General features: G+C 37.7%; 2 protein-coding genes across 2 annotated transcripts; both read left to right on the forward strand.

Annotated features, from left to right (window-relative positions):
* Positions 1-12834: 12834 nt before the first annotated feature.
* Positions 12835-15074, forward strand: LOC130743816 (pentatricopeptide repeat-containing protein At3g49240, mitochondrial). The gene has a single exon (XM_057596044.1). It carries the CDS (start codon positions 12894-12896, stop codon positions 14823-14825), a length of 1932 nt encoding a protein of 643 aa, XP_057452027.1. The 5' UTR covers positions 12835-12893; the 3' UTR covers positions 14826-15074.
* A 2315-nt stretch (positions 15075-17389) lies between these two features.
* Positions 17390-19736, forward strand: LOC130731990 (pectinesterase QRT1-like). Its single transcript, XM_057584136.1, has 5 exons — positions 17390-18054; positions 18339-18534; positions 18722-18925; positions 19075-19313; positions 19399-19736. Exons 1-5 carry the CDS (start codon positions 17765-17767, stop codon positions 19544-19546), a joined length of 1077 nt encoding a protein of 358 aa, XP_057440119.1. The 5' UTR covers positions 17390-17764; the 3' UTR covers positions 19547-19736.
* Positions 19737-21622: the final 1886 nt, after the last annotated feature.

Genomic DNA, 21622 nt, shown 5'->3' on the forward strand with positions numbered 1-21622 from the left:
CTGAGAAAACTTCCCAGGAGGTCACAGATCCCAATATTGCTCCAAAGAAAACACACTTAACCATGAAGTTTTTATGAGTAGGGCTCCCCAAAAGAAGATGCATCTTGTTGTTATGAGTAGTGTCAATCAAATATTTTATGTCTTCCTCAATTGTATAGTCTCACACCTATACAGTCTCGGAGTACCTCTTGTTCGGGTGCGAGATCAGTTCACTCATGTGTCCCTCCTCCTATAAGCCTACTAGGAGTCGTTGCTTGTCCGTGCCTCACTGCACCGGCGGTCACTCCCCTCCCCCGTCGGTCCCGGGTGTCACACATTTTGAGCCCACCAAAATAGTATTTAAGCAACCCAACTAGCAACTTTGCATTGGAAATACTCTAAGAGACAATTTAAAATATATTGATCCTAGTTTAAATTTAAATTATGCTTTTAATTTAAAAACATACAAATTAATCAAATGTTGCAGTGTTTTGTTTCTTCTAGTTTATGTTTTCTTTTATTATTTGTACTTTGTTTATCATTTTTTCCTCTCTTATTTTGGGTTGAAGTACCCCTTGTACTTCTTGAACAATACAAATTTTGCTTATCTAAAAAAATGACATCAATTCACTGCAAAACAAAAGTAAAGAGAGCATGCATGATTATTTGGTTGAAGCACAACAAGGAACCTTATTTAAAGCTTCTGAACAACTGATGACTTCACTAGCTATATCTCACGGTTTTATATCCTCTGTTGCTCTCACACTCTTTTGAATTTAGGTTTAAAGATTGAACTCTAATAAGTGATGCTCTATTTGCTCTTCCCCTGATCATGTTTTCCCACTATTAATGCTCATTTATTTATAATCATTCTCTTAGATTTGGTTATTCTCTAATATGATAAGATATTGATTTATTTTCAAATTTTTGGATAAAATTTGATTTATTTTTGAATTTTATGATGAACCATGATAACATTTATCTAGATCTGTCTGGATTCGTCCCGAATGATAGCTCAAGCGGTATGAGACAGGAGTCGGGGAGGGGAAGGTCCATAGATCAATCACTGGATGGTGTAATTAGTATTTTCGATGTACCAAAAAAAGATATGTCTGCATTCAGTTAATTTTCAAATTTCAAATTGATTATTATTTTTTAGAGTCTTTTATTATTTTCTAGTATCTTCTAATCATTTTCTAGGATCATCTTCTGAAATCAGCTTCTAATTATGATTTTAACATTTTTATTTATATTTTTTAGATTTCTTGTTTTTAATTTATTTTGATTATTTTTTCATTTTATATTTCTTATTTTCGAATTTTATTATTGTTTTTGAATTTTTGACTTTTTAGAATTTAATAGATTAACAATAAAATAAGACAAAAAGAAAAGAAAAGGTAAGGTAGGGTAAAATAAGGTGTTCATACCAAATAAATTCTAATATCCATATTTTGAATTCAAATTTGATATCAATATAATTTTCTAGCAAATGAATAACAAAAATTTAAAATTTTCCATTTATGAAATTAAATGGTTGTTTAGAAGCAACATTTCAAGTTGTTGTGATATACATATCCTTTCGCAGCGACAACAGTTACGGTTGGGAAAACAACTATTGAAGTTGATGTCATACACACACATCTATCCCAACAACAAATATACTTATTGAGACAAATATTGACATATCTTATTTTTCTAACGATATATTATGTTATTTTCATAAACGTGAATCTTTTCACAACAAAAAATATAGTCGTTGAGATATATGTTTGCCAAATCCATTATTGCCAACAACAATTCGATTCACTGTTGTTGCTATAATATATGCATCTACCCTAACAAAATATATAGTTGTTGGGATACATGTTAATCAAATATAATGTTATCGGTTAGAGTCCCACATTGGCTAGAGATGTGGCCAACCAAGTGCTTATAAATGGTAGAGCAACCCTCTACTCTTGAGCTAGCTTTTGTAGTTGAGTATAAGCCTCACAATTTCTAATATGGTATCAGAGCCTGTCCTAGATCCATTTGTTGACTCCCCATATTTGGGTCACATGTTTCATTCCACGCTCCAGATGTCCAACCGTGGGCGTGAGGGGGTGTGTTAGAGTCTCATATTGGCTAGAGATGTGGTCAACCAAGTGCTTATAAATGGTAGAGCAACCCTATACTCTTGAGCTAGCTTTTGCGGTTGAGTATATGCCCCCCAATTTCTAATAGTCAACAATAATTTCAGTCGTTGGTATATATGTGTACATTTTCACAACGACACCCATTATTGTTGGGAATATATATTTCAGTCGTTTGCATGTTCCGACCCCCTCTTGGTATCAGAGCCTGATAGGGAAGTAGGAACATGCTAAATATGTTAGATATAAGTTATTTCTCTGTTCTGTTCTTATATAATTAAGCACTATGGTCGGGATCTGGACTGGTAGTACACTTTGAACTAAACTAAAATGAAAGCTCTTTTGAAAACCTTCTAGGATTATTACTATTCAGACTTATGATCATCTCTGCAGCGGAGGCGTTGAAGGCAGTAAGTCCCTGTGTGGCAGTAAGTCTATATTGGCCATACTACAGACATGTTATTAAGTTCTGAATATTTTTAATGTCCTTGTTTAGTTTCTTTTTGTGGTGGCTTAAGTCTGATCCAGATCTATACTGCTCAACTATTAAGAACAACGCAGAACCTAACTTATATTTCTAATTTATTTATCTGTTTCTATAGAACCAGGTGATGGCGATGATACTTACGGGTGAGGAAGATCTATCTTTCTTGATGCTTCGCTCTTTCTCTTCTAAGCTTTCTTTCAGATCTTCCCAACCCTCTTCTTCTTCTATCGATCATCCTCATCAATCCAATCAATTATCCAAATCTGTCTTCAAAGAAGAAATTCATTTTGAAGATATCAATCAAGATCTTGACAACTGGGAAATTCCAAAAATTTCTCATGCTGAGATCTACAAACCAAACGGATCCTTTTTCAAACGATCAGATTTCATTATCAAAACCGTTGAGCAAACCTACAAGCTCAGATCTGATGATGAAGAAATCCATCTGCTTTCCGAGAAAAGCATCAAAGAACATATCAGCAAGAACTTCAACTATCTTCATATAGGTAGTGTTCAAGTTGGTCTTAAACCCCTAACCAGGAAATCTCTTGACATCGCTGTACTCCTTTGTCTTAGGGATGTTAGACATAATCAATTCCATGACTCCCTCTTAGGAACGGTTGAAACCAGCCTGAGTAATGGACCAATCTTTTTCAATTGCTTCCTAGATCTAACTGTTAGTCTGGAAGATAAAAACATCCTTGATGTCCTCTTCCTAAATATCAAGCTTCACGGCCTTGATATGAAGGAGGATTCCATTCCCATCTCCTTAATCTACAGGGTTCAATACAAGGTAATGAACTCCATCAAATCTTATTTCTTGCGAACCAATTGTGAGAAATCCGGGGAAACAACTCTTTTCCTTACAGATTATGATAAGGCAAACGTTATTGTTCCCAAAACCATCCAATGGAGTGATATCACCCTTCCAGAAAAATGGTCTTTAGAAAAGGCTACTCCAGCCCAACCTGTTGAAACTCCTGAGTTTCGTGAAATCATCCAACACAAATCCGGCCAAGTAGATCTCATCTTTGATAGGAGAAATTCCTTCTCTATCCCTAGATCTATTAGGACATCCTCAAATGATTTCCAATCCGCCATGTCTAGAAGATCTTTTTCTATGACTAGAAGGAACCAGCCTGAGTCTAGTGCTCGACCTTCCCTCTCTCATGACGGATCTACTATCCATTTGGCTGGATATGTCAATACCACTCCTGTCAATACTACCTATGACAAGGGTGATGAAGAACATCAATCCACCTTATCTCCAACGTATTCTTCTCTAGAAACCCCTGGAGAAACTTCTGATTTCATTGGAGCAATCACTACTGAATTCGTCATCGACAAAGAAAGTATCAAGGCAGATTTCTACTCTGACCGATGGACTCAGCAAAGAAAATGGCTCTTTGCAAAGTATCAGGGTGAAAAGAGAAAGAAGATCCAAGAAAAATTCTATGGGTTCCTTGAGAAAACCCAGCAAAACATCTTCTTTTTTGAATGGTTTCAAGATTATGCCAACAAGAATTGGAAATCTTACCCCTTCCAAATTGACATGGTTAAATGGCAGCATAAGGATGGAAAAGAAACCCTTTCTAACCTGCCACCTAAAACTCCTTTCCTTCTTAAAGGAGCTCAATCTACACCTGTCCTAGCTTCTCCCTTCAAGACTAGGAAAGAAGAAGGTGATGTCACTGGTAAAGACATAAAAGACCTCATGGAACAATCCAATTATACCAATAAGTATCTTCAAATTCTTGGAGAATCCCAAGTGCAGGATTCCTCTTCCAGGAAAGGAAAAGAAAAGGTCAAGATTGAACCTTCCTCTTCTAATCTTGATATCCCTAAAGGATGTCAACTTGAAAAACCTCTTTTCAAACCTTTTCAAATCAGTAGCCGTTCCAGACACTCGGCTCAAACTCTTCGAGCAAAAAAGGAATCTGACAATGAGCTCCTCCAAAAGGTGGTAGAGCAACTTCAGCTTCTCAAACAAGTTATTCCTGAGACACCGGAACCTCCTGAGACTCCGGAACCTACTCCGGAAGCAGTTTCTAATCCCACTATTACTGCTCCTCCTCCTCCAAAAACTCGTACTTCTACTCGTAATACCTCTACTTCTTTAAATAATATTGAAGATGGTAAGGTTGAGTCTGATTCTGATATTCAATCTATGAAGTCTGACGTTCAATCTATCAAAAGTATTCCGGTCAATACTGTCATTCACAATTCTAAGAATCAGTGGAGAAAAGAAACCAAGCTCTACTATCCTAGAGCTACTGCTCCTGATCTTCTTCTAGAAGAATCTTCAAACTTCAAAAGCTTCAGTGCCAACAATGTCTATGAATGGAATATTGATGGTGAAAACGAGTATGGCATCACCAAGATCCTCCAAAATATGACTATGGTAGCCACTGCCTATGTTACCGCCAACAATTGTCCTGAATCTCTTATCGTTGAAGTCTTGGTTGCTGGTTTCTGTGGCCAGCTCAAAGGTTGGTGGGATAATTATCTCACTCAAGACGAGAAGGATCAGATCTTGACCGCTGTCAAGACTGATGAAGAAGGTAATCCTATCATGGAAGATGGCAAATTCATCTCTGATGCTGTCAACTCCTTAATCTTTACCATAGCCCAACATTTTGTTGGAGATCCTTCCCTCATCAAGGACAGATCTGGTGATCTTTTGTCCAATCTTAAGTGCAAATCTTTGGGTGATTTCAGATGGTATTAGGATACCTTCCTGACCAGGGTTTACACCCGAGAAGACAGCCAACAAGCTTTCTGGAAAGAGAAATTCCTGGCCAGACTTCCTAAATCTTTTGGCGACAAAGTTCGTGAGAAACTTAGAAGCCAAAATCCGGGGGGAGAAATCCCATATCACACCCTTAGTTATGGACAGCTCATAGCAATCATTCAAAGAGTTGCTCTCAAAATCTGTCAGGATGACAAAATCCAACAGCAACTCACTAAGGAGAAGTCTCAGAATCGCAGGGATTTGGGTACTTTCTGCGAACAATTTGGAATTCAAGGTTGTCCCAAGAAACCTAAACCCAGAAAGCAAGATCCTCCTCCCAAACAACAATGGAGAAAGAGATCTAGCAGGAATGATCATAGGAAACCCAAGCCTAGATCAAAACCCCAATCTTCGCAAATTCCAAAAAACCCTCCTGAGACTAGACCCTCTCAAGGAAAAGATGTTACCTGCTACAACTGCGGCAAGCCGGGCCATATTAGCAGGTATTGCAGACTCAAAAGGAGAATCTCTGAGCTTCATCTTGAACCTGAGATCGAAGACAAGATCAACAATCTCCTCATTCAAACTTCTGATGAAGAAGAATCTAATCCTTCGGATTCTGAGGTCTCTGAAGACCTAAATCAAATTCAGAATGATGATTCTCAATCATCATCCTCCGTCAATACCTTGTCCATCAACACTTTGACCAATGAACAAGATCTTCTCTTCAGGGCCATTAATTCTATCCCTGATCCTGAGGAAAAGAAAATCTATTTGGAACGCCTCAGATCTACTCTTGAAGATAGGCCTCCCAAAAGTCCTATAACCACCAATAAATTCAATCTTAGAGATACTTTCAAGCGTCTTGAGAAATCTACAGTCAAACCCGTCACTATCCAAGACCTTCAATCTGAAGTCAATTCCCTCAAGACTGAGGTTAAAAGTCTCAAACAAATCCAAAATAGTCAGCAGCTTATCTTGGAAAAACTGACTAGAAATTATGAGGAAGATGATTCTTCTGTACCTGATTCCAATCCTGCTCCTAACAACAATTGCGAAGACTTTCTGGAAAATATTAACCAGGTCACCATTCAGAAATTCTTCATCCATGTCAAAATCCTCATAGGAGATTTTATTCTCGAAATCCCTGCCCTCTTTGACACAGGGGCAGATTCCAGTTGTATCTCGGAGGGACTCATTCCCACCAGATATTTTGAGAAAACTACTGAGAAGCTCAGCGCTGCTGAAGGATCTAGACTAAAGATCAAGTATAAAATCCCCTCAGCTATCATCAAAAATGGTAGTCTTGAAATCGAAACTCCATTTCTGTTAGTCAGAAATTTGAGTCAAAAAATCATTATAGGGACCCCTTTCATTAAGAAGCTCTTCCCCTATAATACTGACGAATCACTGTTCAGCATCTTGGACAGCCTATCTTGTTCAAATTCTCTGAACCTCCCATAGATAAGACTTTGAACGTCATATCCTACAAGGAGAAGCAGATCAACTTCCTCAAGGAAGAAATCTCTTACAGAACCATTGAGGATCAATTGCAACAACCTTCTGTTAAATCAAGGATTGAGAATATTTTGGAAGATATTCAATCTAACATCTGTTCTGATCTACCCAACGCCTTTTGGGAAAGGAAGAGCCATATGGTGGAACTTCCTTATGAAAAAGATTTTTCAGACAAACAGATTCCAACCAAGGCTAGGCCTATTCAAATGAATGAAGAACTTCTTCATTTCTGCCAAAAGGAAATCAATGATCTCCTTGAAAAGAAACTTATTCGCAGGAGTAAGAGCCATTGGTCCTGTGCAGCCTTCTATGTCAACAAACAAGCTGAGATAGAACGGGGAACCCCTAGGCTGGTTATTAACTACAAACCTCTCAATCAAGCCCTTTGTTGGATTAGATATCCTATCCCCAACAAGAAAGATCTCTTAGCCAGACTGCATGATGCTAAGGTCTTTTCAAAATTCGACATGAAATCTGGATTCTGGCAAATCCAATTGCAAGAGAAGGATAGGTATAAAACTGCTTTTACTGTTCCTTTTGGGCAGTATGAGTGGAACGTTATGCCTTTTGGGCTAAAGAACGCCCCATCTGAATTCCAAAGGATTATGAACGAAATCTTCAATCCTTATTCAAAATTCACTATTGTCTACATTGACGATGTTCTAATCTTTTCCCAAACTTTAGATCAACATTTCAAACATCTCAATACGTTCATCTCTGTTATCAAAAGGAATGGCTTGGCTGTATCCAAGACAAAGGTCAGTTTGTTCCAAACCAAAATCAGATTCCTTGGTCACAACATCCACCAAGGAACCATCATTCCTATCAATAGAGCCATCGAGTTCACGGATAAATTCCCTGATCAAATCATTGACAAAACCCAACTACAAAGATTCATGGGTTGTCTCAATTATGTTGCGGACTTCTGTCCTCAACTCAGTACCATAATCAAACCCCTTCATGATAGACTCAAGAAGGATCCTCCACCTTGGTCCGATATTCATACCAATGTGGTCAAACAAATCAAACTTCGTGTCAAGAATCTCCCTTGTCTTTATCTCCCTAATCCTCAAGCTTTCAAAATTATTGAAACTGATGCCTCTGATATTGGCTTTGGTGGTATTTTGAAACAAAAGGTTTTTGACAAGGAACAAATTATTACTTTTACTTCAAAACATTGGAATCCTGCTCAGCAGAATTATTCTACTGTCAAAAAAGAAGTTTTAGCAATCGTTTTATCTATTTCAAAATTTCAATCTGATTTGATTAATCAAAAATTCTTAGTCCGTGTGGACTGCAAATCTGCGAAAGAAATCTTACAAAAAGATGTCAAAAACTTAGCTTCAAAACATATCTTTGCCAGATGGCAAGCTATTTTAAGTGTTTTTGACTTTGATATTGAATATATAAAAGGATCTACCAATTCTCTCCCTGATTTTCTTACTCGTGAATATTTGCAGGGAAGAACCTAACATGGCCTCCAGAGGCCCCTCCTCCTCCTCCTCACGAGGAAGAGGCAAAAACAGAGAAAGGAATAAAGGTATTGTAATCTCTGACCCTTTAATCTTATCTGAGCCCACTGCTCACCAATCTGGACCCACTGTCCAAAAAATTGAGCCCACTGCTCAGACCCAATCTTCCCAACCAAAACAACCAAAACAAACTAAAGCAGATTATGCTTTATCCATCCCAACACTCCTTGCCTTCAAACAAGCAGGCTTAGATGAAATACCTCAAGGCCTCACCAAACTTCCAAATAAATCTTGGGCCAGCATCGCCGACAAAGACGATGACCAAGAAATTCAATCCCTCCAAGCTTTTATTGATAGAACCAGAAGCTTAGCAACTTATGATGGGAAAAAACCTGTTGTTGTTGCCCAACCTAGCCCAGTTGCCCGACCTAGCCCAAATCCAGGTTACTTGGCTAAAGCAGATATGAAATTCCAAACCTTCATCGAACCAGAATGGTGGGACAATTCTGGAGGAGTTAACCTGGCCAATAAAATTGGTACCAAGCTCTTCCCAAGTCATCTTGATCCCACTCACCCAATCAAAAACCAAAGATTCTATGAGTTTATTTTGGTTGACACAAACAGTGTGGAAATCAAACATTTTAGGGATAAAAATGATAATTCCCTAATTACCCATTCTACACTACAAATCCTCCGTGTCCTTCGTCCCAATGACTTTGGACCAAATCCAAACAGTTACAAAAAGTTCTCCCAGAATTTCGACCCAGTTGGTTTTAATTATTGGGACTATATCAGGGCTTGGGATAATATAATCCTTGGTCTGCCAAACAAAAGTTTCAAACATTCTTGGCTCATTTATTTTAAATGGACCAACAAATATTCTTTTCCAAATTGGTTTCATTCATGGTGGAGCTTCTTTGGACCTACAGCTGAAATTTTCCCCTCTGAAGTTCTTGAGGGATATAATCACTTCATTAAACACTGGAACAAAGAGTTGAACAATTATCCAGATTGTTTAAACTTTTTTACAATCTTTTCCCTCTCTTGGGTGTTCTCTTGGCGTTATGGTCTTAAGACCAAAACCCAACCAATCCTTTACAAACAGGCTCTCATCAAATGGTGGAAAATCTTTGATGCGACAAAAGCCCACAAAGAAAATGTGAGTCAATGGTTCAAAACTAATCAGAAATATCTCAAGCATGCAAGTCCACAGACTAGTCTCTTGCTAAACCAAAAGGCCCACATCACAGCGGCCCTTGCAGGAGCTTCAACAGAAGAAGACTTGCTGAGAAACCTTCAATCTGCTCTTCAATTATTGAAGGAGCCAATTGAGCAGGCCTCATCTTCAAAGGCCCCTCAACACAAAGTCTCCGAGCCATCCTCTCTTGGGTAGTCAGATTTTGTCCAAACCACATAATCAGATGATGATGACTTCTGCTAAGTTTGTCATCTTGTAATCATTTTATTCTGTAATAATTCAATTTTTGTACTGTAGCAACAGTAAAATTGACTTTTTACTGTAGCAAATAGTGCTAGTCAAATAGTACCGTCTACCGGAACTATTCAACCGGAACTATTCAAACAGTGTCTAATCTTTTCTTTAAATAGGCTCATTCTGAACCTTGTAAGAGAGAGTTTTTTAGATAGAGCTTAGATAGAGAGTTTAGAGAGAGAAACACTGAGAGAATTCCTTCTGTAAGTTCTCCTTCAGTTTTCCTTTCTTTCAATCTTTTCTGTTTTTAAGTTTCAGTTTTTCAGTTTTTAAGTTTCAGTTTTGTAATCTATGTTTATGTAATATATATCTTGTTCAAGTTTTATTTTTCTGTTTATGGAAGGCTGAGCCTCCTGTTTTAATTCCTGTTTTTAATTTCTGCAAGTTTTATTTTTCTGTTTATGGAAGGCTGAGTCTCCTGCTTTAATTCCTGTATTTAATTTTCTGCAAAAAGCCCATCCGTGGTGGCGTCCTACTTCTCTTAATCCTCTTCTCATCCCCTCCTTCTGCTTCCGACCCCCTCTTGGTATATATATATCTATCGCAATAGTAAATGAAGTCGTTGGGTAAAACCTTTGTCGAGCTTTATATATGTACATCTCGTATCAATCTTTATAAGTTGTTAGCATATAGTAGGTTATTTTCCGGCGACAAATAAAGTGGTTGGGATAAGTACATTTTTCACATTATTAGTATTGTCAGGAAAAAAATCTTTTACTAACAACTTGAAAATGTTGCTGCCACATACCTACTTTTAGTAACAACTAAAATGTTGTTAAGAAAAAAATACTACAAATTAGCTTATTTCTTGTAGTGAGGAGTTTTTAGAGGTGGAGAAGGGAAAGTCTTAGGATGTTTTCTATGGTTTGTTGAAAGAAAATGGTTTATCAGGCTGAGGTTGAAGCCATTTTAAAGGCAATAAAATTCTACAAAGAATTCAATGTGAAAAACTGAAATGAGCTTCAATTGTGGAAACTTTATACATGAGTTGAGTCTCATTGATATTTTGCGTAGTGAGGTTAGGTGTGAGGAAATTAACCATATTTTTAGAGAGACAAATGCTTTTGCAAATGCTCTAAGTAAGCAGGGTTGGAATAAGTAGAGAGCCCTTTGGGCTTTATTTTAATTTATGTTGTTTCTCTTGTAATCCTCTTAATATAATAAAAGCAGTGTTTGTTCGAAAAAAAAAATGTTTATGTTCCCTACAACCTCAAGAGTTTGATCAAGTTGAACATGCCAATCTTATATTTGGCAGGTTTTAATTAGATTCAAGGCTCAACTTGTGCCTTTGAGGTGACTTTGAGGTGAGTTAAATGTAAGTGCTTTCTGAGTTTGGAAATTTTCCCTGCCTTTAACTAAGACATCATACTACTTTAAAAAATATATATTTTTCTCCTTGAAATTTCTAGATCCCGTATATATATTTTCCAAGAAGTTGAATCAGAGACGTCTTTCATCTTATTATATTTTGATGACCAAAATAGTGGAACCCTTTGGCTTGTGCCTCTCTTGTTCCCTTTATCCCTTATTAGCCATGTATTATCTCACATATAAGAAACTGAACTAATGTTTTGATAAGTCTTAATTTGGTTGTACATGATATGATAATATTAATTAGATAGTTCTCTAAGTTACAGATATGTTGTCAATGTGCTAGCTACACGTTATTAACTTTTTTTTTTGTCAACTACACACGTTATTAATTAGGGGGCATAAGTAGGAAGGTAGTAGCTAAACAAAAATGTAGTAATCCACAAGTTGACTGGACCCAAAAAAAAATTACAAGTGGAGATTATTAAATGTTTTACAATGTGCGAATTGACTTCAACCTAATTAATTATAGTTATTATGATATGAAAGCCCACACATGCGTCATCCATTGATTCTCACATTCTCTATTTGTTTAATTCGAAGAAACCATTTCGTCCTTTACTCCTTTCCATCTTTCATGCTTAAAACGTCCCTTTCCTTTTATTTTCTATGTGATGATAAAGATAGGCAAGATCAAGTTGAACATTGAACATGTCTCACATAACAAGATAAATAAATATCAACGGGCCACACACAAAATGTTGGCGTTTACATCATTATGCAGCATATATGAGTTCATAATATGTCATGTATACGTAAAATCTTGTTTCTGCCAATTTTTTTTTATGGGTATGCCGTGGCCCGCAGGACAATATTAATTTGTGCAATTAACAAACATGGGGGCATAAAGGCGGCAGTGCCAAAATCTCCAAATATATTTGGCTTGGGCCTTGGGGTGAGAAAATAAGTGGAGAGAAAGTGAATAGAGAGATGGTAATGAAAAAAAAAATTATTTAAATTATTTGATATGAGAGAAATAAGAGAAAAAGTAAATAGGTGCTAACGATTGTTGTAAAATTACAAGGTCACATGCCTGGGTTGCAGAGACACTCACGGAGCAGTGGCAACGCTAGCAAGGTGGATGTCACGTCATCGATTTGCGACACAACTCGCTAGTGAAAGAGCAGCAGAGGAGAAGGTGGTCGAGTGATAGTGGCCGAAGGGAGGACGGAGGGTGGTGGTGGAGGCCATAAGGAAGCAAAAAGCAAAAACCAACCCACTTAATTATTTGAGTGAAAAATCATCAAATGTTGTAGAAACCCACCTAATGTGGGAGAAAACCTAAACTAATAGGCGATCGCTTGAAACCTTTTCTATCAGTATTTCTAAAACCATGAAAATACACTATCAATAGAAAATTCTTTCATTTCCTTTCGTAAGATTGATATTTTTTTTTCTTCATCGGAAAAACAAGCATTTCTCTTTTTATTTTTTTGGTCAAAGCATTTCTCTTTATAAACAAGCACCACATACTTGATTGGTAAAATAGGTCCAAACAAGTTTGCTTTTGGTTCATGTTTGACCAAATACAATTAACCCACAAAAAACTTACTTGGACCTCCTCACTTTAGACCAAAAATAGTTGGGCCTAGCCTGTTAGCACATTATCTATAGCCCATTTACATCTACATTCATCATCATCATCATCTTCTTCTTCTCCTTCTAATCCCTAAACCCTCTCTGAACCCTAATCCAATCCCAACACACCACCATGGCTCTCGCCAGAGCCACCTTCTTCACTCACCTGAAACTCGTCTCCATCCGTCACAACCATCTCCGACCACCGTCCTCCTCCCTCGTCCGCCTCCGTCTCCTCTCCTTCGCCTCCCCAGAAGAAGCCGCCGCAGAACGCCGCCGCCGCAAGCGCCAGCTCCGCATCGAGCCTCCTCTCTCCGCCCTCAACCGAAACCAACAACAATCCCAAAATCCCAACCCGAAGCCGCAATCGCCACCGTACTATCTCAACCCTAACAACCCCAAACTCCCTGAACACACCTCCGCGCTCACCGGTAACCGCCTTCACCTCCACAACAAAATCCTCACCCTGATCCGGGAGAATGATCTCGACGAAGCCGCGTTATACACGCGCCACTCCATATACTCCAATTGCCGCCCCACCATTTTCACCATCAACGCCGTCCTCGCCGCACTTCTCCGCCAGTCTCGCTACTCTGATCTTCTCTCGCTCCACCGCTTCATCACGCAGGCTGGCGTCGTCCCCAACATCATCACTCATAATCTCATCTTCCAGACTTACCTTGATTGCCGCAAGCCCGACACTGCTATGGAGCATTTCAAGCAGTTCATCAATGACGCCCCTGTCAACCCTTCGCCCACCACCTACCGCATTCTCGTCAAGGGGCTTGTCGATAACAACCGGCTTGAGCGTGCTATGGAACTTAAGGCACAAATGGATGACAGAGGGTTCGCCGCGGACCCTATTGTTTACCACTATTTGATGCTGGGTCATGCGAGGAATTCCGATGCTGATGGGGTTTTTACCCTTTATGAGGACCTGAAAGGGAAGCTGGGAGGGGTTGTGGATGATGGGGTTGTTTATGGGTGCTTGATGAAGGGGTATTTCCTCAAAGGAATGGAGAGTGAGGCTATGGACTGTTATGAGGAGGCTATTGGGGGGAAGAAGATGAGTGCTGTTGCTTATAATTCAGTGCTCGATGCTCTTTCCAAGAATGGAAAGTTTGATGAGGCATTGAAGCTGTTTGATAGGATGTTAAGGGAGCATAACCCTCCGAAACGGTTGGCGGTTAATTTGGGAAGCTTTAATGTCATGGCAGATGGGTATTGTGCTGAAGGAAGGTTCAACGAGGCGATTCAGGTTTTTAGGAGCATGGGGGAGTATCGGTGCAGCCCGGATACATTGTCGTTTAATAACTTGATTGAGCACTTGTGTGATAATGGGAAGGTTGCGGAGGCTGAGGAGGTTTATGGGGAAATGGAGGGAAAGGGGGTGAACCCTGATGAGTTTACATATGGTTTGTTGATGGATACTTGTTTTAGAGAGAATAGGCCTGATGATGCAGCTGGGTATTTTAGGAAAATGGTGGAATCCGGGCTGAGACCTAACTTGGCTGTTTACAATAGGTTGGTTGATGGCTTGGTTAAGGTTGGGAAGATCGATGATGCCAAATCGTTCTTTGACCTGATGGTGAAGAAGCTCAAGATGAATGATGCTAGCTATCAGTTCATGATGAAGGTGCTGAGTGAGGCAGGAAGATTGGATGAGGTGCTTCAGATTGTTGACACATTGTTAGATGACAATGGGCTTGATTTTGATGAGGAATTCCAAGAGTTTGTTAAGGGGGAGTTGAGAAAAGAAGGGAGAGAAGAGGACTTGACCAAGCTGATGGAGGAGAAGGAAAGGCTTAAAGCTGAAGCTAAGGCTAAGGAGATTGAGGCAGCTGAAGCTGCTAAAAGAAGTGCTAGAGCTGCAGTAGCTTCTTTACTTCCATCGAAGTTGTTCGGGAATAAGGAAGCGAATCCGGAGTCTGCATTAGGGAGTGGAGTTAATGTACTCAATGGAGATGGCATCGGTACGAATCCATCTGAGACTGAACTTGCTGAGAATACAACTGAAGCTGAGGGGCCAAACGTGACAGAGCAAGTAAGCGGTAACAGCTTGTAGGTGCAATCTCGCAGTGATGAGGAGGTATAATAACTTAATGGTGCTTAGAGGAGCAAGTATAATGTTGTGTTTCTTTGTCAAGATAATTTTGAATCATCAACCTATGATCCCAACATTTCGAAACATTCTACATGTAATTACACTTATTGGATAGGATTATGCAATCTATGATTTTAGTTTTCCTATTCTGTAGTAACGTATTATTGGAGCAGTGGTATCAAACCTATTGAAACCACCTTTGCTGGAAAATTGTGTGGCCATATTGACACTGGAAAGGCACTAATTGTTGCATTTTTCTCTCTGGCTTTACACTTTCTGAAGCTTCAATCATGATAAAATCAAGTTTTGCACATCTTAAATGAAGATATCAAACGAGATGCAGAATCATAGGTTTGGCTAAAGTTTGAATGATTGGAAGAAATCTTGGCCTACGGCACCGCATAGACCCAATGTTTAAAATTCATCAGCTTCACTTTGGTATGGTTGCAGTTACGTGTTTACACTTTACACACATACAAGCACATAAATATTGACAACTAAGCATTGGAAGGACCAAGACATCTAGCACAAACCTCAGCAAATCTACTTGCTGAGAAAGTAGGCACCACAAGGTGTTGTCATCAAATACAAATAACTCATTAGGACCTCTTTTAAAAGGGGTGACACAGCTGCATTTGTTGAATTTCAAGGACCACTTCAGCTTAACGAAGGTTGTAGCTGAAGAAAGGTTACTTTATATACACTTCTGGACGTATACAGTTAACCCAATATACTCACAGATCGCACTAACAGACACAATGTTAAAGTTATATATTCATGAAATTTGTTCATTGGTAGGTAAAGCCGTAAAGGCACACCAAGTTCAGATATGAAATTATTATTCATGATCGATAGGCCATTTTAATGTGGGAGTCATTATTTTGTCACATTTGACTTTTTTTTTATGTGAAGGGAGATAAGTTTAGCGCTTTGTTTGGTATACAGTCTCTTGCTGTGTCAGAATCTATATATTCTTCCTAGACTAGATCTCACTTGAAGCATATCTTTTGGTGTACCATCTTGGTTCCTAAGAATCCCCCATCAACTGCTGAAGAATAAGGTACTGCTCCATACACAAGCTCCTGTTGCACGACAGCAGTGGCAGAGGAGGAAAAACCAAGTAGCCATCTTCTCGGCGACCATCAAAAGTTGTTTCCATTATTTTTTTGTTTCTCATAACATTAGTGGCACATGTGTAGTGATGAGTCCCTCAATGATCTTGGATCGCAGATGCGGAGGCTTCTTATAGTTAGTTGTAGTAGTTTGTTGATCAGGAAAGTGGAAGATGTAGTTGTGGCCATCTTAGGCTTGGCAACCGGTGAGGGAACTATCAAACCCCTATGATTTCGAACATGTGATCATTGGACACCTCACTGGTGTGGCGGCGAGTCCTCTAGTGCCTAATATATATTGAGGTGCCAACACTAGAGGACTCGCCGCCACACCAGGGGAGCCCATGGGCCGACGAATATATATTGAAATTTAAATATTAGGAGTAATTTACTTGAAGCTTCACAATTTTTTTAGCTTAAGAAAATGTTAACGTTTTTAACTGTTACAAATGCATGGATCAATCTTTTGTTTTATTTTTCAATTTAGATCCCTCTGTATTTCAATTTCAGAAGAGGTGTTGTTTGATGGGAAACGAAACGACAATATGTCAATACATGTTGCTTGACGTAGAGGAATGAATTGTTACAGATAAGGGCTCCTAGATGAATTCAGTGATGTGGAGTTTGTTAATTGAATCCAACATTATATGATGTGCTTCAACATGCACTTTTGTTGTTTCTGATAAATAAAAATGTACTTTTGTTGTTGACAAAATAAAAACATTTACTTTTGTTGGGAAAAAAAAACCATGTGCATTTGTTCTGCTACCAATAACCTATGCTCCACAAGAGTAATGATTCATTGTTTTAAGATTTTGCATCATATGCATGTTTTGTTTTTTTTTTTTTGATAGGCATGTTTTGTTACATGATTGTACATGCTTGATGTTCATTTTGTTATTTATATGTGTATTGATATAGCACTCTTAGATATTTATCCTCGTATGTTGTAAGTTTCAAGTAGTATTTGATCTCATAATCTTATCTTATGGCATACAAAAGAGCATTACAATAATTATTAATTCATCATGTCCTCACAATTCAAGAGTTTAGGTGTGGGACCAACATCATTCCTAATAATAATTTATCTACTGATTTCTCAGCATAAAACCATTAAATATTCTCATTTGTAGTAGTAGCTGAACCATAACTTCAAAAATCAACAAAGTTCCAAAATCCCATCAGTAATTCATATGTTGCAGCAAAACAATATAAAAATGAAAATGAAAATGAAAAACTATTAAACAAAAATTTGAGCAAGTGGTGACAGTTGATTTGGTGGTTCATCATTTTTAAAGGAGGGAAATATGAAAATTTTGAAAAGATCCAAAACTAGTTCACCAAAAATAAGAAATAACCAAGACCATAGTGGGGGGTAGTTGCACTTGCAACCACTGTCTTCACCCCATGATTCTTCAACCGCTCTCCATGTTGCAAAGTTCACCCTTTCTAAACTAATATTCCACCAACCGTCTCATACTTTACATGATCAAGTTTACAAATAAAAACACACTTAGTTACACAACACTCTTTCAACTGCATTAGGCAGAGTCTCATTTTGCTAAAAAAAAGCTTTAACACAAAGGGTCCCTTTTAAACTAAAAAAACAAACCCATTTTCATTCCTTGCATATATTATGAAAGTTTCCTCTTTATGATTCATAATAGCATCATGCAATGCAAGCCTTACCATTAGAATTTGAAAGAATCATCATAACGCTTGCTTATTTATTGCAACCAGCTATTTCATGAACAACTCACCCTTTGTTTCTCATTGGAGTTTCAAATCATGGGGTTGTCTTTGAGAGTTGTAGTCTTGTTTGTATTGGCTTTTATGATGTTTTCTCAAGTAGATTTAGCAGAAGGTGGACATGACAACAGAGTTAGGAGCTACATTAGTTGGGAAGATTTGAAGGTGGATGAGCAAAGCTTAGCCTTGAAGTCCAACAATGATGTTAGAGTTATCATGGTTGATCAGCATGGAAGGGGACATTCAAAAACTGTTCAAGGTGCAGTGGATATGGTTCCAGATCACAACACACAAAGGGTTAAAATCTATATTTTCCCAGGAGTTTACAGGTCAAAATCTACATTTTTCAGAATTTTTTTTTTCTTTTACTTTCATCACCTTCATGGTTCTAAATTGTGGCCGCATCGTGACGGTAATTGCAGCCCTTTCAACCTGCATTTGCCCGCTACCACAATTTGAAACCCTGATCACCTTTGTTTCACTATCTTGTTCTAGTCAAAAGCATTTGTTTTCATTCTTTGCCTTAATTTTCATTGCTTTACACTTACTCCTTACCTTATCATGAAAAAACTTTTATGTTTTTTTCACCATTTTTTATATGCAATTTGTGCAGAGAAAAAGTGCTTGTGACAAAAACCAAGCCTTATGTGTCATTTATAGGTAAAAGAAATCAAACAGCAAGTGTTGTGATTACTTGGAATAGCAAGTCATCAGATAAAGGTCCAAATGGCATAGCATTAGGCACTTATGGCTCAGCAACTGTAGCAGTAGAATCAGATTATTTTTGTGCAACTGAGATCACTTTTGAGGTAAGAACATTATGAACTGGATGGGATGCGAATCAAAAAGCACTTATTGGAGCTTATCTGCTTGACAAAACACTAGATAAGCTCCAATAAGTATGCAATCGAACAGGCTATATTTTATTGCATAAACACATAATGAATTACCAAGAGCAATTTTGGAATTTGTGATATTATTGGGTGGTTATTGCAGAACACAGTAGTTACAGCACCTGGTACAAAAGGAATGCAAGCAGTGGCACTAAGAGTAGACAGTGATAGAGCCATGTTCTATGGAGTTAAGATTAAGGGAACACAGGACACTCTTTTAGACAGCACAGGAACCCATTACTTCTACAAGTGTCTCATCCAAGGCAAAGTTGATTTCATCTTTGGTAGTGCAAAATCACTATATGAGGTAAGATTATAAAGTAGCTAACGAGTCCATTTATAGTATGTTCGAATCAACTTCTTTTTCCTCAGAATCAATTCTGAAATTCAGAAACTACTCACATAAGCTTGAATTTAGAATTAATTATGGAAGAATTTTCAAACGTACACTTGCAGAACTGTCGTATTGAGTCAATAGCTGAGAACTACGGAGCCATTGCAGCGCATCACAGGGATTCGCCACATGAGGATACAGGCTTTTCTTTTTTAGGGTGTAGCATTGGAGGAAGTGGTGGCAATGTGTACCTTGGGAGAGCATGGGGGGAATACTCAAGAATAATATACTCAAATTGCAACATGGATAATATAATTAATCCTCAAGGATGGTCTGAATGGAATCATCCAGAAAGAAAGAAGTATAATATCTCACTTGTTCTGGATTTGAGATTATGATTCTATAATTCAAAGTGCATACTTATATCTAAGATTCTGGTATTTCAGGACTGCAGTTTTTGGTGAGTATCAGTGTCATGGAAGAGGAGCAGATAGAAGACACAGGGTACCTTGGTCAAAATCATTCAATTATGAAGAAGCTAGGCCCTTTTTGGACAAGAGCTTCATAAATGGAGATCAGTGGCTCAGATTGTAACATTTCCTTTTATTGTATTACATACATTATTTCATTATTTATCTCCTTGTTCATTATCTTATACATATCACCAATGAAAAAAAATTGAAGCTATGATTAGTACTTTAGTAGGGAGTCCCAAATGCTCAATCTGTATTATAAATTCATAATCATAAATCATAATGAATTGCAACATGTTTTTACCCTTGAAGCAACACTTACAAGTATTGTCTTTGTTATTGCCACAATATATGGCTGCCTACATGCTTTGTTTGAATTCATAACAGAAAAAATAAAATTGAATGAGTAGGAAAAAATGTGGAGAAAATTATACACTTTTACCTTATCCAAGTGCTTTGTTTGAATGGATAGCAGAAATGAAAAGAAAAAATATATATAATGAATGGGGAAAATGGGAAAACTATTAAACTAACCATTTACTCTTTAACAAAATGAAGAGAAAATAAGAAAGAAAATTGAAAAAAAAATCAAAATTTTACACCCCTACTTTTTTATATGTAATGAAATACAAACACTAGTTACCACCAAACGTGTAGTTCAACTAGCGTGAGATAATTTTAAAAAATAGCGGGTTAGGTTGTTCTAACTTACGCAGAGGTTTTGTAACACATGGTGACCATACATGACACGGGTGTCTTAAACAAGCATTAAATGATGACAGAAAGACAATAAGTGTCATTATCATAAGTTTATGCATGAGTTCTCAAAAAGGTTTATTCAGCCTTGCTGGCCCCTGGATTTTGGCCCCATTTCCCTTAAACCCCCGAATGCCTTGAATGCTACTTGACAAGTAACCTTCAATTTGTTGAGCATGAAGATAGAAACTGGACAAGTAGTATAGTACTTTGACTTTGACAAGTAGCTGTTACTCACCCTTCAAGTTGCAATCTCAGTTCATGACAAATCCCCAGAAAAGCAGATGAGCCTTTGGATAGCTCCTAAGGTGCCATGTGCCTTGCCAACCATGGGCATTTTTGAAAGAGTCCCCATTGGTGTACACCAAATTTTTAGTGACACTTGCGATTTCTACAGTTTGTGGCAGTTTTTTACCTCTACAAACCGCAATTTTTTTTTTATAAACTCATAATTTGTAGAGGTTAAAACTATTACAAATTGCAGATTTCGTGGGTATTTAAAAAAGTGTAATATTCACACATCATTTTTGTTTTTGTTTTTAGAAACCAAAAAAAATAGGATTACCCCACTCACCACTATATATAAGGAGCCCTTCATGGCTTTGATATACCATTACCAAACACCCCATCTAACAACAACTTTCATATACCAACCTCTCCCTAGTTCCATTCACTTTATTCAGTGGAGACTATGAGTGAACTCAAATACCAAAACATGTCAGTGAAGCTTGCACAGTTATTCATTTCAGTATCTGTGTGTTCCTTCATCTTTTCACCTTCTTCCTTCCTTGCTTTCCTCCATTACTTCAAATTCTACTTCTCTACATTCCCTTCCCAACTGTATGCCCACAACATAGACAAGAACTCTATGTTCCTCCTTTGCAATGGCCTCCTTGTCTTTGTTGGTATCAAGGGCGGATCCAGACATTATATATCGGTGTGGCTAAACATAAAAGAAATTATAGACTAAAATACAAAGTATAAATTATATTAGGTAGCAAGCAAGAAGTACTATAATCTCACATGAATAGCACAAAAGTTTATTCAAACATGAAAAGTTAAGACTAATTTGTGCAGTAAAAAGTATAAATTTTGCTTTAAAACATTACAATGCTGCTAATTTAACATTCCAAAGTTTGCAGGCACGAATCAACAATCAAAACAGGAAAACTTATCAGCAAAAACAAACGGAGGTAGCTCCAAACCCAACATGGTTCCATCAAAGAACTCAAATCTGCTGAGTTCACAAGCGAAAATTCTCGCCCAAAAAGTCGATCCAACTCAACGCATGCAATAAGTTCATAAACCGAAAAAAAATCTTTAAAAATTGAAAATTAAAAAAATAGAAATAGGAAAAGATCATCCAACATGAATTGTGTGTAGCGTAGTAAGGTGAATTACGAAGTTGATTTACCTGAGAGACAATGAATAAATTGAATTT

Source organism: Lotus japonicus, chromosome 1, assembly GCF_012489685.1.
Source record: "Lotus japonicus ecotype B-129 chromosome 1, LjGifu_v1.2".
NCBI classification, from domain to species: domain Eukaryota; kingdom Viridiplantae; phylum Streptophyta; class Magnoliopsida; order Fabales; family Fabaceae; genus Lotus; species Lotus japonicus.

Excerpts from the sequence above, each read along its gene's own strand:
- LOC130743816 (XM_057596044.1), top strand. The coding sequence starts at position 12,894 with ATGGCTCTCGCCAGAGCCACCTTCTTCACTCACCTGAAACTCGTCTCC.
- LOC130731990 (XM_057584136.1), top strand. The coding sequence starts at position 17,765 with ATGGGGTTGTCTTTGAGAGTTGTAGTCTTGTTTGTATTGGCTTTTATG. Across the intron at positions 18,926-19,074 it reads GTGCAAAATCACTATATGAG|AACTGTCGTATTGAGTCAAT; the intron begins GTAAGATTATAA and ends GTACACTTGCAG. Across the intron at positions 19,314-19,398 it reads AATCATCCAGAAAGAAAGAA|GACTGCAGTTTTTGGTGAGT; the intron begins GTATAATATCTC and ends CTGGTATTTCAG.